The following is an 18,489-nucleotide window of genomic DNA, read 5'->3' on the forward strand; positions in this document are numbered from 1 at the left end:
AAGTTTGGTCAATAGTTTTCCTTTACCATCGATTTCAAAGTGTAGGTCAAGATATGAAAAAGGACAGATGTAGACTCAAGTGCCAGTTTATTTTATGTAATGCCGTGCATGCATTATTAAAAGGAGAATACAATGCCCTAAACTTACTCTTTTCTTGTCATACATAACTAGTTTTTAAGGTAATTGTTTTCATTGTAACTAAACAACATGGTACAAACAGTCCTGATATTTCTTTTGAGATTTTCTCTCAAAAGGAGTAACTGAAGTTGTATTAAAAGAGAGGTTATTACCCCATTGTTTTATAGGTTTGGTGAAAAACAGGTATTTTAAATGCATTGCATAGTCCAAAACCAGCTGAAGAATGGATCGAAACTCCAATCATAATATATAAAAATAAAGCTCTTTGCCGAGCGCAGCATGTCAAACTCAACCTGGGGCAAGTGTGGACACAGTATGTTTTGACGCACTTTATAAATACAGAAACTTACAGTTCATTATGGACAACCGGTTTGGAAACAATATAGCATATAATTTGAAATTCAATTAAAAATTTTCGAAATCTGACCAAAAATTAAAAAAGTTTATTTTTTTTTGCTGCGTGGCCTCTTTCAGTCCTTTATAAATCAAAAACTGTAAAATATATCTAAAATCTGAATGAAAAACGCAGGCTGGGATTTTCACAAGGAATCTATCCAAAAAATTTGGAATACAGATAAAAAAAAATAAACTAGAGGCTCTCAAGAGCCTGAATCACTAACCTGGAGAATTTTTACATCACTTAAACAAAAGGTTTAGAGAGTTCCATATACTAACAGCATTCCTACCATCAAAGCAGAGATATAGGCCAACATATGTTTAAACATAGGGTTTCAATAGTAACTTTAGAGCGGCCATCCGAGCCACACAAAAAGTGGGAAGTTTGTAGAAGGCATTTATTAAAACATTGGCACCGGTGTTTCAGTGGAGTGGATCTTTCAAAATTGGCCAATAACCTTAGGTGACCATATTGTTTCATCAAACAGAACCAAAATTTTATCACATAATCTTCCACTATTTGTACCAAGTTTGGTCACCATTGGCTGAGTAAAAGCAGAGAAATAGGCCAAAACATGTTTACCAATGGGGTTTTACAGGAAACTTAAGAGTGGCCACAGCCAACCACCGAGCAACCAAAGCCACACAAAAAGTGGATTATTTGTAGAATGAATTGAGGAGACAAAACCTATTAAGTTCCAATGCATAGATTAGCACCTGTGGTTTTAGGGTAGTTGTTCTTTGAAAATTGATCTTCAGAAGCTTAAATACCCTCTGGTGACCATCTTGTTTAATGAAGCAGATCCAAAATTTAATTGCATATTAAAGTTGTCTCTTTCATTATTTCTGCCTAGTTTTGTCACCACTAGCTAAGTAAAAGCTGAGATATAGGCCTAAATGTGTTTCCCCATAGGGTCTCAAAGGCAACTGTGAGTGGCCGCAGCCATCCACTGAGCCACACAAAAAGAAGATAGTTTGTAGAGGGTATTGAGGCCATTAAAACATTGGCATATGTGGTTTCAGAAGAGTAGATCATTTCTGCCAAGTTTGATTTAAATTGGACAAGGGTTTTTCATGTAGTTGAGCTAAATGTGTAAAGTTTACAGATGAGGGATGCAAAGTGATGACATAAGCTCATTGGGACCTGTGGTCCAGGTCTTAACTATCTCAAGGTACAAATAGCTAGTGGTTCAAACAAGAATATACGATAAATGAATAAATTTACAATGTTCAAAGCAAAAAATCATGGAGTTAAAAAGTAAGAAGATTATAAGAATAAGGAACAGGATATCCACATATCAGGAACAAATACAAAACCAAGAAAAAACAAACATACACCATAAATAAAATAACTACCAAACCAAACTTAACAGTAACACCTAAACCACTGAAACCTATGAGTATGAAAGCAGGCCATGACTGAAAAATATCTGTTTTATATATACAACAATAGCAATTTAATATTTTTAAGAATGAAAAATAGTTTAAGTGTAAAAAAACTTCTACCTCCCTTGAATTTGCTAGTCTAGTCTAGTCATGATTCAATATATATTCGTTAAACATTATTTACTGAATGTATCATATCAATATTTCTTATCATGGAAAAAATGCCTAAACAAGTATTTTCTATAAATTAGCTAAATCCAAGGACCTACATTTTGTAAACTATGCAGAAAGCTTTGAGTCAGCTTTAACTTTCTAAAACCAAGGGCCATAACTCGGCAAAAAAATCACACAGACTGGAACAATATTAAAACTTGATCTGTAACTTGCCAAGGTAAAGCAACAATTTTGAAATATACTCATGAAATAATTTTGTAATTGATGGAAATGTACTAATTCTCTTATTAAAATCATGCAGACCTGTTTATGCTACTTTAAGACCAACCATACTTTTAAGTTGTAATTTTTAAAATCTTGAACTTTGTGTCATTTTAAAATGGGTATCATGGAAAAATTCACAATTTGCATAATTGTAGAGCATAATTTGCAGTGTAATTTGTAGAAACTAAGGAAAAACACCTCTGATCATGATGCAGTAAAATATTCAAATCAAAACACAGTAACACTCTATTTTTCATTGTATTTCACTAGAACAACAATTCTATCACTTTGTTTACAGTACAAGAAAAGTAAACATTACTACATAGTATTACAGAAAAGTTATGCTTACTTCAAAAACGTTTCTTTGTAAAGATTGCTCAAAAATATAAATGTATCACAAAACATGTAAAATGGCTGCAAAATCACAACCAAAAAACAAACTGGAATAAAAAAACAAACTTGATACAATGTATATCTCTTGAAAAATTACCCATCAAAAAAGAAAAAGAAAAAAAACCAACTATTTCATGTAGTGATACATGAGTATGTGAACTCTTAAACATGCATTATTTAAGAATTAAGAGAATCAAACATGAACTTGCATATGTTGATGTGCTAAATATACCCCCCACCCATGCAGGAAGTTGATATTGGAGAGCAACCAAAATTGGTTACAACATATCTCCCATACATATAGAGCTACAAAATAAAGTAAAAATCAAGACATCAATTTGGTACCGAGATTTTTGTGACAAATATTTTCTCTATCCTATATAGTGAAAAATAGCAAAGTTTAAAAAAAAAAACAGGCAGTTTCAATCAGACAGTACACAAGATAACTTAAAATGTATGCCCCATCTATATGAAGCCACACATCAAATATGAAATTGATCCATCCACAGGGGGCCTAGATAACTGGGACAAAATTTGGACAGACGGACAGATGGAATGATTGATGGGCAAGTTGATTCCAATATACAACCCACTTGTTGTGTGGGAGTATAATATGATCAAAATTTGTAACAGGAAGTTGCAAATCACAAAATTATTTGTGATAACAAGTAATAGATTCCAAAACCTTGAGAAAAAGAAATGACCAAAATAAAAAAAAATAATAAAAATAAAACATTTGCAAAAAAATTTGTTTTTTCCGGCCAGTAGATGATTTGCTTCCCGAAATAATAATTCATGAAACAAAATACCAACCAAGCTAAAATTATGACAAATGACTCATTTCAGAACACATTTGTCAAAAAAATACACATAAGAAATACAATGGATGTATATGTACATAAAAGAGTAACAAATAACATGTATAAATATATCACAGTTCTGATTTACCTGGTAGGGATGGACTGTCAGCAATATCCTATATATTGTAATTGGGTTTAAAACATGAGTGACATAATATGATTCTGTCTGAAATAATATCAGTTATTTGAACTTTCAAGTACCGTTCTGTGTAAAAACAATGGGAAGTACATCATTTTTCTCAATTGGGTCTTTTTTGCCTCAAATATACTCAATACATCTAGAAAACTACAAAGAAAATATTTAAATAAATTTTGAAGCATCTTTGATATAGATATTTTTAACTGTTCATATAGGGGTAACTGTGGGAAAATTTACCTGCTTATTTCAATAGTGCATTTCAACAAAATTTGACCTTTCAATATCTTAAAAAGACAAACTTTACAAACACTTTAATGGTTATTTTCTGGAGGTTATGAGGTATAAATGCTTGGATTATATAATAAAATCTCATTGTTTATTTTCTTCATGTGCCACTCCTTATTCACATTTTACCGGATTCTCTAACAGAAAAGTACTTAATGCAGACACAGTTGCTCAAGGAAGTATTCATCAGCCATAGGTCTCACTAACCACTTCTAACGTTTCCATTACTTTACATGTTAAAAAAGTAATTTTCAAAGTCTCCCTGTGAATTCCCAGGACAAATGACATCTTAAAGTTGCATACCGTTGCTAAGCTTGGAAAATAAGGCTTCCAAAATCATTATGCTAATGGTACGATGATAGTAAAAATTCTTCACAAAATTTACTGGAATAAATAATACTGAAAATCCACATTTTTACCTGTTCTGCTAACTGACAGCATGGAGGCAAATTACTCACACATGTAAACAATATTCATACACTTTTGTAGTTAATTACATATATGATTTTAAAGTACACATTCTCAGCTTCATTTTGACTACTTTTAATCATAATACACACAAATAATGCACTTACAATGCATATGTCTAGGTTCAGTGTGTTTTTGGTACTACATAGGGGGGTGGCCATTTGATCCGGAAGTGGTTAGTGAGACTATAGCAATCAATGGAAACTGCTGTAACATTTTGGCTTTCCTTATAATTATTATATCAACAGCAGTGATTTATCAAATGTTTCTGGTGTGAAAAAATCTGATAATTCACACTGTGACTTTCTCCTGCCAAAACGTCACAGCACAATTATCAATCTGTTAATCACAAAATTAAAAAAAATTGTCGAAAATGGCAATATTTTTTTTAGATAGAGGACAATCAATTGGTTATTGTGTTAATCACTCATAAAAAGAAAGCATTAAGATTTACCTTGCTCACTTGTTAAATCTTTACATTTATTGGCAATCGTAATCATAATTTAGTTATTTGCTCTTTCCAATTAATTATCCTAATAGTAACATTTGTGTATCTAGCACGGCTGAGTAACTCCAACTGCAAGAAAAAAAATAAGGCAGTGCATCATCATCAAAATCAGTATTCATGTACAAATAGCTCCACACTTATATGCAAGGCCTAAAACCATAATCACATTAAGGATAAACTTCCATATCATCCCCCCTCCTAAATAAAAAACAACTTTAAAAAAGAAAAAAAAAACATCACTAGAAAAATCCTATGACACAGTACATGTAATTATGTAAAGTTTGTAAATAACCTACTTCAAGAAACAAACGAGTATTCTAGTTAGTACCTAGTATAAATGTTGCATAGAAACAACATTTATTATTGAAAACAAATCTATGTCAGGTTAAAAAAAAACTGGTAACATTTAAGCAGCTGCTTGTGTAAAATATTGCAAGTGATACATGACAATGATAACTTCTAAGTTTTTTAAATTATCACTTTTCTTTAAACTATGAAATGTGAAAACTACAAATGTTGTACATGTACATGTCTCATCATTAAAAAAAAATTTCACAACAAGTTTCACCCCGTAATATTTTTTGCCTTACTATGCATAGCATTTAATTCAATTTACGCCCCCCCCCCCCAAAAAAAAAAAACTCAAATCCTGGATCTGCCCCTGGTAGCGGTATTTCGACTGATGTCATGAAATGCTAAAAATAAGTAGCCACAGAAAGAAGTTAATTCACTGTATATTTTTGCATTGATGTTCAAGACTGAAGTCAAGTTAACTCCTTTCATGCTTCTATAAAATAAAATTGGAGTTTTAAGTACAAAAAAAATGTACAAGTACTGAGAAAATCTGTACATAATTAACCAAACTAATAAAACAAATATTAATTATCAGGTAGATTCTCCTTTTTAATGTTTAAAGTCAGTAACCAAAAAATCATTATACATTTAAAAAATAATCAACATTGCACCCCAATACAAAACAAAAATCCTTAAAGCATTTTTGAATTATTGTACAATGACTGAACTGACAACTGTATACTATAAATTGCCAAACAATAGACATACTTTAAACGCTAAAGGAAAATAACTTTTCATGAAATTATATTTTCATCAAATTTATAATGACACCGAAACAAAATCATTCAACAATGTCCAGTGAATTCACCATAATTGCTAAGGCCCTAAGATCATCTTCTTTATCCATTGGTAGTGTTCCTATATTAGATAATCGATCAACCAATTTCTTTTTTGAATCAAGGTATTTTTTTAGATCTGCTCGTTTCATTGTCATTAATTTCTTGTATAAAGTTCTCCCTTCATATATCTTCTTGGCCATAGCTTCTTCCTCTAAAAAAAGGTAAACAAGAAATAATTATAAACTCTGTTAGGTAGACATCAATTGATATCAATCAAAGGGGAGACAACCCTCTATTTGTAAGAACAAAATGTTAATTTTGGGGAAAATAAGGAATAAAATGTACAAATGAAAGCCTGGACCCCCAGTATAATATCATGGATTACATAAACTAATTAATTTACCCTGGCATCACATTTTACCCTAATTCTAACCCTTATCTGTGTATTTTTCCGACGCAGTCGGTATAGTTTCGCTTTTTACCCTTTGACCTTAAAGACGCTCTTCCATGGAAACGCAAGTCACCTGATCAAAATTCTGTTTCCAAATTGGCCAAATACTGATAATTTAATGGGGTTCGAAAAAGGAAATTGAAATTGCACGCCATGTGTTATTTCCTGATGAAAATTTTAAGTAAAAAGAACAAATTTTACTGTGTCAGCTATCTTTTTTTTTAAAGATAGTACTTGTTTATAGTTATTTTTTATTTCAAGTCATTGTTATTTTCTATATAGCATGTTCTAGGTGAAAATCAGTAAACACCAAATTTGAAAATTTGAAATCTTCAGCAATAGCCAGCGTGGGATCGAGCTTATGGTCCCTCACTTTAGGTGATCACGCTATAAAAGGACCACTGAAAAAAAATTTATCTCATACAAACTTCTTAGGGTTTAAAATTTGACCTGCCAAAGTTTCACCACAAGTCCTTTACAATAAAAGCTATGTCTTCTTATTATATGAAATAATAAGATGAGCTATATTGGTAATATGCAAACCTTTGAAGATATGGGTATTTACAAACAGAATCAAATTGCATTCAAAACATGGAAAATTTAAAAACCTAAGTTAGCAGGCTCAAAATACCTCATGTACACAGTTGCAAACTTCTGACAACTTAACCACCTATACACAAACAAGGGGCCTTCAGGAGCCCGAATTGCTCACCTGGTTGAATTTTGCCTTTTAAATTTAACAAGAAGTTGCCCAACAATTTTGACTTATGAACACTTTGATAGGACTTATCATAATTATCATTTCAGCAATTGAAAGTTTCTTTCTATCTATCATGGTTTTCAAGATATTAGTTGAAAACTAAAAAAAAAGTCATTTTTCCCCCTTTCAAGGGCAATAACTCTTACAAGAAGTAAGGTCTCACTAACCACTTCCGGGTCAAATGGCCACCCCCCTATGTAGTACCAAAAACACACTGAACCTAGACATATGCATTGTAAGTGCATTATTTGTGTGTATTATGATTAAAAGTAGTCAAAATAAAGCTGAGAATGTGTACTTTAAAATCATATATGTAATTAACTACAAAAGTGTATGAATATTGTTTACATGTGTGAGTAATTTGCCTCCATGCTGTCAGTTAGCAGAACAGGTAAAAATGTGGATTTTCAGTATTATTTATTCAAGTAAATTTTGTGAAGAATTTCTACTATCATCGTACCATTAGCATAATGATTTTGGAAGCCTTACTTTCCAAGCTTCGCAACGGTATGCAGCTTTAAGATGTCATTTGTCCTGGGAATTCACAGTGAGACTTTGAAAATTACTTTTTTAACATGTAAAGTAATGGAAACGTTAGAAGTGGTTAGTGAGACCATAAATTAAATTATGGCATATTTCAGAGAAATGCATAATTTGAGGAAAATTGCCTTTCCTGGTCATTATTTCCATTTTCCCATAAAATCAGTATAGTGATATTGGTAATCTGGCTATATTTTAAGAGGTGCATTGTGCAAGGTATTTTAAAAAACAACATAGCAACAAGATTTTTATCAGTAACAGTGACTCATAACTTGACGTCATCCATGAAATACACAACGTCACTGCTTGGGATATTCAAAGTACTCAAATAGTCACACAGCACAGACTAAGAATCACACAGTAATGAAATAGGTATGATATAAATTGTTGAAATATGTTCTTTTTTCATAATGATAAATGATATTTACTATTACAACTTCTTGAATTATCATAGGTATCAATTTGGTGTGACAAGTTAGTTAAAATTGTAATTTTTTAGTAATTTAGGGAAAATATCACTGAGGGGCATGATATAAAAATAACCATTTCTTTGTAGTCCTATGTCTGATTTTGATAGTTTTGGTCTTATTAGACTCACAATACCACAAGCTTTCATAAAATGTAAAAAAAGAAAAACATAAAAACTCATAAAATGTTTTTAAGGTCTCACTAACCACTTCCGGGTCAAATGGCCACCCCCCTATGTAGTACCAAAAACACACTGAACCTAGACATATGCATTGTAAGTGCATTATTTGTGTGTATTATGATTAAAAGTAGTCAAAATAAAGCTGAGAATGTGTACTTTAAAATTATATATGTAATTAACTACAAAAGTGTATGAATATTGTTTACATGTGTGAGTAATTTGCCTCCATGCTGTCAGTTAGCAGAACAGGTAAAAATGTGGATTTTCAGTATTATTTATTCAAGTAAATTTTGTGAAGAATTTCTACTATCATCGTACCATTAGCATAATGATTTTGGAAGCCTTACTTTCCAAGCTTCGCAACGGTATGCAGCTTTAAGATGTCATTTGTCCTGGGAATTCACAGTGAGACTTTGAAAATTACTTTTTTAACATGTAAAGTAATGGAAACGTTAGAAGTGGTTAGTGAGACCTAATCTGACAAATTTTATCCCTAAAGACTTCTGTAGGTCTAATGATAAGGATTATTTCAGCTATTGAAAAAAACAGGTTGAACCTAACAGTTTTGGAGATATATGCGAAAAACTAATATCTGACTCCTACCTTCTATTTTTAGTAACAGAGGCCATATTTTTTGAAGGATCAAAAATCCCCACATCAGTTCTATGCAGGATACCCCCAAAACAGTCATACCAAGCTTGGTTCCAATTGGCAAAACGTAATGGTTTTGGATGTATATGTGAAAAACTACTATCTGACCCCTATGTTCTATTTTTAGTAACAGGGGCCATGTTTTTTTGAAGGATCAAACATCCTTCTTCCAATTATAAGCAGGATACCCCAAGAAACATTCATACAAAGTTTGGTTCCAATTGGTCAAGTAGTGTCAGAGCCACTCAGAGGAGAAGAGTTTTCAGGGGTAAAGATTAAGAAATACAAGCTGGTAGCCCAGACCATATTTTTGTTGAATATTCACTATACTTTCAACTTAATTTTACTCAAAGGTTTGGTAGCCCAGCTCCAAATCTAGTAGCAATGGGCTACTGGGTGACTGCTAAATTTTATCCCTGGGTTTTGAAAAATTGTTAATGATGATGGAAGCCAAGTGATGGCAATATCTCATGGCCTTCAGCTAGGAAAGCTAAAAAGTAGACCCCCTTTACTCAATTTCTGTGAAAATCAATACCATTAAAAATGTTGTAGGTGTTATTTCAGGCACTAAGGAGTTGTGATGGACAAATTTATGGACACACACACAAATCAACGGACAGATGGACCAAAAACATTATATCACCACAAGTTTAATGATTTGTTTAAATTTTGTGTAATAATGTAATATCTACCTAATTGTTTGTAGTCTACAGCAGAACTGTCATCGTCAAAGGCTCCTATGGCTGAAATTAATACAAACACAGAGATTTAAACTCATAATACATTCTTGTATCATTTAACCATCAACACAATTATAGTACATTTGTATTGCTTACTGTTTGTACTTATTCAAGAATATGCATAAGTCAGTGTGATATTTAAAAGTTTTTTTCAGTACTTTATGAAGAAACCTACTCAAGAATTTATTATTTTTAAATATTAAAAAGCTGCTTCATTAACTCATGAGACACATGTCCCTTTAGCTCTTTAACATGTACTAAAATGAATCTTTATGATTGACTTATGGTGATTAAGATCAATGCTAAAATAGACTCTCCCACTCCAAGGACATGTCCCTACAATATGTATCAATCCAAATACTTGATATGGGAAGTCCGGCTCTAAAATGACAGACTACTGTAAAAGAAAAAAATCCCCCATTTTTTAAATATAGTCCTATAACTTCAAAAATAAAATTGAAAATTTATAAATACCGAAATGGAGCTTGCATTAATAGAAATAAATCTATATATGGTACAATTGTGATATAGTGATGCCTAAGCAGCTGCATACCAAACACGATTGACCTAGCACAAATGGTCCATATTAACCTGATGTAATGAGAAAACTTAACAAGAAATTTTGATGTCAATAGACTGTTATTGTTGGAGCATATACAGATATAAGACAAATAAAGAATAGTGATGTAGTGATAATAATGCAACTATATACAAGGACCTATTAAAAAAACTGTGGACACTAATGCCAGAATAATACCTTAAGTCTTGCCTTCCATGACTTTTGTTGCAGGCTAAACAAAAATGAAGATATTTATTAAAAAAAAAAAAAAAAAAAAAAAAAGAAAAAAAATTTAACAATGCTCACTTAACTGATATCCCTAATACCTCATTTGATAACTTGCACTTTTGACACCGAAATTGATATGTGTCACAACAAAAAGAGCCAAGATTTTTATGACGAAATTTTCTCTATCATTCCAAATAGTGAAAAGTGTCAAAGTCCCACAAAACAGAAAGTTTATACCCGACAGCACCCAAAATGTTTTGCAATGAATGCCCCATCTATATGAAAATACAAACCAAATTTGAAATCAATCCGTCCATTGAAAGCCAAGATTTTTGTAACAAAATTTTTCCTATCATACTGTAAAGTGAAAAAAAGGCAAAGTCTCACTAAACAGGAAGTTTACATCCAACGGCACACAAAATGGCTTACAATGTATCCACAATCTATATGAAAATATAAACCAAAGTTGAACTCAACCCATCCACTGAAAACCAAGATTTTGTAAAACAAAATTCTATCATACCATGCAGTGAAAAAAGGCAAAACCTCACTAAACTTGAAGTTTATATCCAACAGCACACAAAATGGCTTACAATGCATAACCTTCTATATGAAGCTACACACCAAATTTGAAATACAAATGTAAATCCAACCATTTGGAACCAAGATAATTGCAACAAAATTCAGACAGAATAACGGATGCAGGACAATGTGGTTCCAATATACCACACACTCCTTGATTGGGGTATGATATAAAATCTTACACTGCATCCAGTATTAAACAACGTTTCTATCTCTAAGACAATTAAATTGCAAAATTTAAAGCATGAACCTTGGAGTGTGTATTAAAATTTGAAATTTAACTGAGAGTGCAGAAATGTACCGGTAGTCTGGCATGAGGCTTCAGATTTTGTTTCTCTAATGACATTATAACTTAAATATCTTGCCAATGTAAAAAAATTATGTGCTCTTTGTATGTGATTTCATGACTTTACAATTAAACCCACTTTCTACCAACAGCCAAAAAGTTTTTAGAAGAGAAGGAATTTTCTCATAGCAGTCAGAAAGTGGGGAAATTGAGCAGAAATTTAAGCAATATACATCCACATATGCTAGCTATTTCTTTCTTTCTCAATTAATGCATTTGTTACATACCACGCTCTTCTTGTTCTTGTTCTTTCATTTCCAGCTTTTGAGTTGCAACATGGTCAGAAACACCAATACCCTCACTATGTCGGCTTTTCACTTCTCTAGCCAGAGTAATAAAAGCTTCCTCAACACCACTACCATCTTTAGCACTGACCTCCAACAAAGTTATATCCTCACTAGGGTCAAATACTTTATTCTAAAATTTTGATAGTTGTTATATTAAATGAAATATCAGTGTTTATGTAATGTAAGTAACTGGTCCTCTCTGATTAGACAATCTAAAGTCATATCTGCTAACCTTAAGAACAGTTAATGTTGAAGATTCTTCCCCACTGACACTGTCTCTTATGGGAGATTCTCCCCCATTGACAATGTCTCTTGTAGGAGATTCTCCCCCATTGACACTGTCTCTTGTGGGAGATTCTCCCCCATTGACATTGTCTCTTGTGAGAGATTCTACCCCACTGACACTGTCTCTTGTGAGAAATTTTTACTTAAAAAACAAATTTATATTTTTTTTCAATTATTTTAGTATTTTTCACATAAAATACAATAATATTAACCAAAAAACCTGCCAAAATTTTACATTTTTATGTGGGCGATCTAAATTTTTCATTGACTTTGTAGGAGTCCACCCCACCCTAATGTGGTAGGTCTAATCGGTATGTCGAAACTGTAGTTGACATGACTTGTGAGTTGCATTTTGTCTTTTTAATCCAGAAATGTTGAAAACATTCAGAAGCAAAGAAGACCAATTTACATTTGTATATTCTATTATGTGGTATAATTTTGTGGTTTTACTAAATTTTTGAAGTCAGTAAATAGTAGAGTGTCTATTTTTTTCATTAATGAGATTGTAGTTTACTCTAAAATTACTATATAGATAGCAGTGATTTACTGAATTTTCCCTGTACAAAAAATTTCAAAAAATTCACTCAGTGAAATACATTTGGTAATTTCACTATTGGACTTCTCCCCCAAAAGGTCAAAAATTATCACAACACAAATATCGATCTGCAGTTCACAAACTTTAAAATTTACATTGAAAATAGCAACCAATTACAGAGAAAATTTAGATAATAAATATGATAACCAATTATCGTGAATAACCAAAATATAATCACTTGGTTATCGTGAATAATCAAAATATAATCACTTGTGCTGAGAATGTATTAATATTTAATGGTGTTCAGAACAAGTTCTGCACACAAGTTAAGTCTAAGTTTTTTTCAGCACTCATTTTGTATTTTGGTTCTTCACACTTTCTAATAAATTTATAAACAAATCTAATGCTGCTCACCTTCGCCATTTGGTAATTGACTTCCCTCTTGGACTCTAAATCCTTTTTATTTCCAAGTATAATTTTATTGCAGCTAGGGTTTGCATACTTTCCTACATCTTCAAGAAGGTGTTCTATATTATCAAATGTTTCCTTTAAAAGAAAATATGTTTTTATCATGTTATGCACAATGTATAATAAAATATTTATGAGTGCAAGACAACTGAGGGTTAAGATTTTAAAAATCGTTTTTAACGAGCCCCTGCAAAGTTAGAGAACTATTACATCTTACCCATGGTGTCTGAGATTTCCTTACCTTGCATGAGAAAAGTGGGGGTCTGATTCTTTTTCACACTACAAGTTAGATTTCGTGCTTATAGTGATGTACCAGACCAGTGAAATGTCACAACTAGGTGTAAAATAAGGTCATGAAAATTTCGGCATAGATCCGTCTCGCCATGCTGCTCAACTTATCTCCCTCGTCAGAATTTAGCTAAACCCTATGGTTTAAAAGTTATTTCCACAAATCTTCAATTCAGAAAAAAAAACCATATCATGACCAATAGTAAATCAAAGTGCTGTTAGCACTGGTTTTTTTTTCATTCTTGTGAAAATTGCAGCAAAATCTTAATCTAGACACTTTTTATCAATTTGAATTTTCCCACCAATTTTGTTTCGTTAAAATCACTGCTGTTTGCTTCCTGTTTATTAATCATAAAATATTGATGACAGCATGGAGATTTTGACTGCTAATTGTATTAAATGGATCATGCTTAGTACATTAAATGCTTCTTGGCACATTACTGCAAGAACTTTATTCCTTAAAGGCTAATTTATTACTACCAATAAACACCTAAAAAAGTCACTCAAATCTTCATTTCATTTGAAGACTAGATCTTGATTTTATTTGCAGAAACAATACAATATTATTGAGTTGAATAATTGCCAGAAACATATTTACAGGTTATAAAAGTATAAATGTATTGAATAATATAAAAATGATTTTGTGTAGTGTTCATTAAAGTAAGGAAGTTCCAGGCAACATAAGTTATTTTGATAAATTAAAAACCCCAAAAATCAACGAATCTTTAAAAATATTTCTGCATAGGTCCATCCCATCCCATTTTGAATAATTATGTTCCCTCACAAGATTTAAGCCTGTTTGCAAAATTCTGCAATCTGACCCCTGTGGTCTATTTTTAGAAATGGTGGCCATGTTTTTGGCCAGATAAAAAATCCCCCACATGGACTGTTAAGAATACTCTAAGCTACATTCAAGCAAAGTTTGGAATCAAATGTTTAGAAGTTTTAGTAATTGTTTTCATTCATATTATTTTTTTGGATGGGGTGGTTAAAAACAACTTAAATATGTTTTTGTGTAAATGTGCCAATGATACTAAAATTCAAGCTTGATCTGTATTCTACGTTACTCAACTAGACATTGCCCCTAAAGGGATTAAAGCCCCCGCAGCCTGTTTAACCCTGTACATTTAGGGACCAATGTGGACGTACGATTCACATTGGACACAATTTTATGACATAACAAACATAAAAATGCAAGCTGCTTAGAAAATAGTTTGGACAGAAGGACAGACAGGGTGAAACTTATATACCCCCAAAACTTCAATTGCAGGGCATAACAACTGTACAAATTAATTTTGAAATCATTTCAAGTTATCATCTGGAAACTGTTAGAGGATGGACGAGATGGAAGGACAATCAATTACAATATTTTCGGTATATAAAATCAAGTGTCAGACATGGTGCAATGGCATGCTAAATTGATCAAGGAATCCACTATCAAATATATCAATTCTCTAAAATGTTACACTGTACTTACTTTTCTAGTGATATCATACATAATTATAACACACATTGTTCCTCTGTAATATGAACGTGTTATATTCTTAAATCTCTCTTGTCCTGCAGTGTCCCACTAAATAAAATAAACACATAGACTATTTCAAAATCAGCACACAAGACATGTTCAGATAGATACATAAATCTGGTTCAGAAATGAACTAGATAAATTTCAATTAAACACTTATTTCTAGTTCATAGATAAATAGGTTAGGTTCAAATAGACACATAAGTCTGGTTCAGAAATGAAATAGGTCAGGTTGCACTATACAGATGAGATTGAGGTGCACTGTTTCTTACACAAAATTGACCCAATCTTATGTTGTAAAATTTAAAAACAAGAGGCTCCCAGAAGCCTAAATCACTCACCTGGTTGAATTTTGCCTTTCAAAAGCAATAAATTTAACAAGAAGTTGTCCAACAATTTTGACTCAAAAACACTTTTGTAGGACTTATCATAAAGATCATTTCAGTAATTGAAAGTTTCTTTCTATCTATTATAGTTGTCAAGATATTGGCTGAAAATTGTAAAAATAAAATCTCATTTTTCCCCTTTCAAGGGCAAAAACTTTTACAAGGAGTCAACTAACTACTTTGATCCTTAGGAGACTTTTGTAGGCCTTATAATAAGGATCAATTCAGCAATCGAAAGAATTTGGCTAAGCCTAATGGTTTTGGAGATATAATAAGAGAAAAACTACTGTCTGACCCCTATGTTCTATATTCAGTAACTGCAGTCATGTCTTTTGACGAATAAATAATCCTCACATCAGTTCTATGCAAGATACCCCAAGGAACATTCAAGTTTGGTTCCTACTGGACGATGACAGATGGATGCCAAGTGATGGCAATAGCTCCCATGCCTGTTGGCAAGGTGAGCTAAAAAAGCATTGTTTTACTTCTAATCTTTATTTACAATTTTTTTTTCATTGTGAATAAATTTTTTCTTCGCAACTTCAGTATATACATGTCAGCCAATATTCTGGAAAATTAACTGTTGACCTTTTCAGCCCTAAGGTCAATAGTCTGGCAAGAAAAAAAATACCAGTACACAAGTTCCTAATAAGTGCATTTACACCAAATCAAATACCCTGTACTCACAATCTGTAGCTTCACACGCTTCCCATCAACTTCTATGTTCTTTATTTTCTTTAAAAAAAATTGAACAAAAATTGTAAGATCTGTGGAAGAATAGCACACATAACAAAGGCAAATCCAGGGGATGGGTTCTGGATGTGCAAATCCCTCCTGCTTATGTTGGCAAATTATGTTAATATTGCACAGAATTTTGGCAAAAAATGAGCAAATATAAGCCTGGAAGTCCCCCACTTTCAAAATCCCTGTATCTGCCCTTGCTTTACCGTGAAAACAAAATACTGCAGGACAGATGGACATAAAAATATCATCTCTTCATACTTGTTTTCATTATTATAGTTTTGATCTCAGACCTCTGTACTTCTACACATAAGATAAAAAAATCAAAGTGCAGTTAGCACTGGAGATTTTTTTATCCTTGTGAAAAAAGTTGCAGGCATACAGTCAGTTTCAAAGATTATAAAATTATTAAAATTATTATGTTAAATAATAAATGTATTAATAAATTTGCACTTCTGATATAATATGGAATCATTTTTTCCTTAAATGTTTACACTGAATGTTAATCTTTAGAACTGATTTCAAAGATATGGTCTGAAGATCAATAGTATCCAACTTAACAAATATCTACAAATTTTGTTTCATTTAATCTTTTTTGCAAATTTTTTTTCAGAACCTGATTCATATCACTGTTATAACTACTAAAAAGATGTAACACTACAGATATACTTACAAAATCTACACCTATAGTTGAAATGTAGCTTGTTGTAAATTGGTCATCCTGTAGAAAGAATTCATAAAGGTAAAGCGTACATCAAATAAATTCAAAAGTATTAATCACACAATATTATACTTTGACACTTTATTGCAAAATAGGAATGGTAATTTTGTAAGCGAAAACGGCATGTTATTTTATTTCATTACTATAAGTTGTAATGGTTAGATATTTGTTCAGAAGGGTCATATATAATATTCTAAATGAAATTCTATAACCATAATTCAAAAATACACAATGCACTGAGTAAGTTTCACATTTTTTTTCAGTTTCAAAACTACTTTGTATCAATCAATCTAGCTACCAATTTACCCATACAATATATTTATTCTAACCTATCAATCAATCTTTTTACCACTTTACCCTCTGTTTTGTAAGTATAATAAAGTAACTTTACAGACTTACTGCATATCTTGCAAGGAAAGCTGATTTTCCAACTTCTGCATCACCAACTACAATTATCTTGAAAAGGTAATCGTAAGAACTGAAAAAAAAAAAAAATAAAATGATCATGTATCTCAAATCATTTTGGTTTTCACTGGCATTTCTTTCAAAAAAGCTATCTGCAGCTTCTAAATGATGCAATGAATTTTAAAGGTCAGAAACTGTTCAGAGCTTGGGCTCAGGATATTTGCAATTCTAGGGGATGTCTATTTTCATTCTATTATTTATTTTTTTTTTTGGGGGGGGGGGGGATGCTGACAGTTTTATTAAAAATTTACTTTTATTTGAACTGGAAAACAATTTGAAATATATATTCTGGCTACAGACCTTCACTACCTACATCGTATAGCTCTTATTTTTTAAATGAAAATACAGCCTCTTGATTCTAATGAATAATCTAGCTATATATCATTTGCAATCAGAACTTCTTGGCCATTTCCACTGCACCAAAAAAATGACCTTAGATGCAGAAAGGAGAATTTCTTCTTGAAAAATGTGCCAGAATTGTGGTCATACACAAATCAAAGTAGTTCTATACACCAGGCAGCACTAAAAAAAATAGCCAGAAATCACTAGAAATAAAGAACAATTATTATAACTCTTTCAAGAATTTGTTGTGAAGCAAGGAACTTTAGGAAAAAAGTAATAGTAAAAAATTCAACCCTTCTAACTATAATTTTAGAATAAGATCTGTCAAATTCCTCAGCCCCAGTGATTTTTCTATTGATTTAAAACATCATTCAGAACTTTAGGGCCAAGTTGGCATGTAATAGTCAGTATAATGATTGAGTGTGGAAATTTGAAGATAGATGGAAGTCGATATACTTACTTGGGTACGGGGAATTTTGTATGGGTATGGGTTACACATTTCGAGTTGTACCCACGGGTTCACCCACAGCAACGTGGATCTGGGATTACGTTAACGTAACTATATTACAGTACATGACATGCCGTATATGGGCTCCCCCTTAATTAATATCGAATATTTCCGTAACCATTAAATGGGGGCAGTTGCACGGGTAAAACAAAATTTAAATTTTTAAAAAGACACACTATACACAAGTTTTAAAACTAATGCTACTAATCATGTATATTATTTTTACTTTGGATCCGATTTTTGTTTCTGCATATTCTTCTCCAGGAAATACAAACGAAGTGGGTAATA

At 31.9% G+C, this 18,489-nt stretch overlaps 1 protein-coding gene across 2 annotated transcripts; it reads right to left on the bottom strand.

The window, feature by feature from the left end:
* Nucleotides 1-2,600: 2,600 nt before the first annotated feature.
* LOC148625462 (ras-related protein ORAB-1-like) lies at nt 2,601-18,476 on the bottom strand. 2 transcript variants are annotated; one of them, XM_088569025.1, is made up of 11 exons: nt 18,428-18,476; nt 17,286-17,364; nt 16,839-16,886; nt 16,112-16,159; nt 14,991-15,086; nt 13,172-13,303; nt 11,878-12,067; nt 9,888-9,938; nt 6,174-6,355; nt 4,958-5,080; nt 2,601-3,897 (listed from the first exon to the last, which is right to left on the bottom strand). In XM_088569025.1, exons 1-10 carry the CDS (start codon nt 18,451-18,453, stop codon nt 5,000-5,002), a joined length of 933 nt encoding a protein of 310 aa, XP_088425151.1. In that variant the 5' UTR covers nt 18,454-18,476; the 3' UTR covers nt 2,601-3,897; nt 4,958-4,999. The 2 variants fall into 2 exon arrangements, with proteins under 2 accessions (XP_088425151.1, XP_088425149.1); XM_088569023.1 differs by having other exon boundaries at nt 2,601-5,080.
* Between the last annotated feature and the right edge of the window lie 13 nt (nt 18,477-18,489).

Source organism: Perna viridis, chromosome 2 (genome assembly GCF_037379345.1).
Source record: "Perna viridis isolate PV_CMFRI_1.1 ecotype Kerala chromosome 2, ASM3737934v1, whole genome shotgun sequence".
In the NCBI taxonomy this organism is placed as follows: Eukaryota; Metazoa; Mollusca; class Bivalvia; order Mytilida; family Mytilidae; genus Perna; species Perna viridis.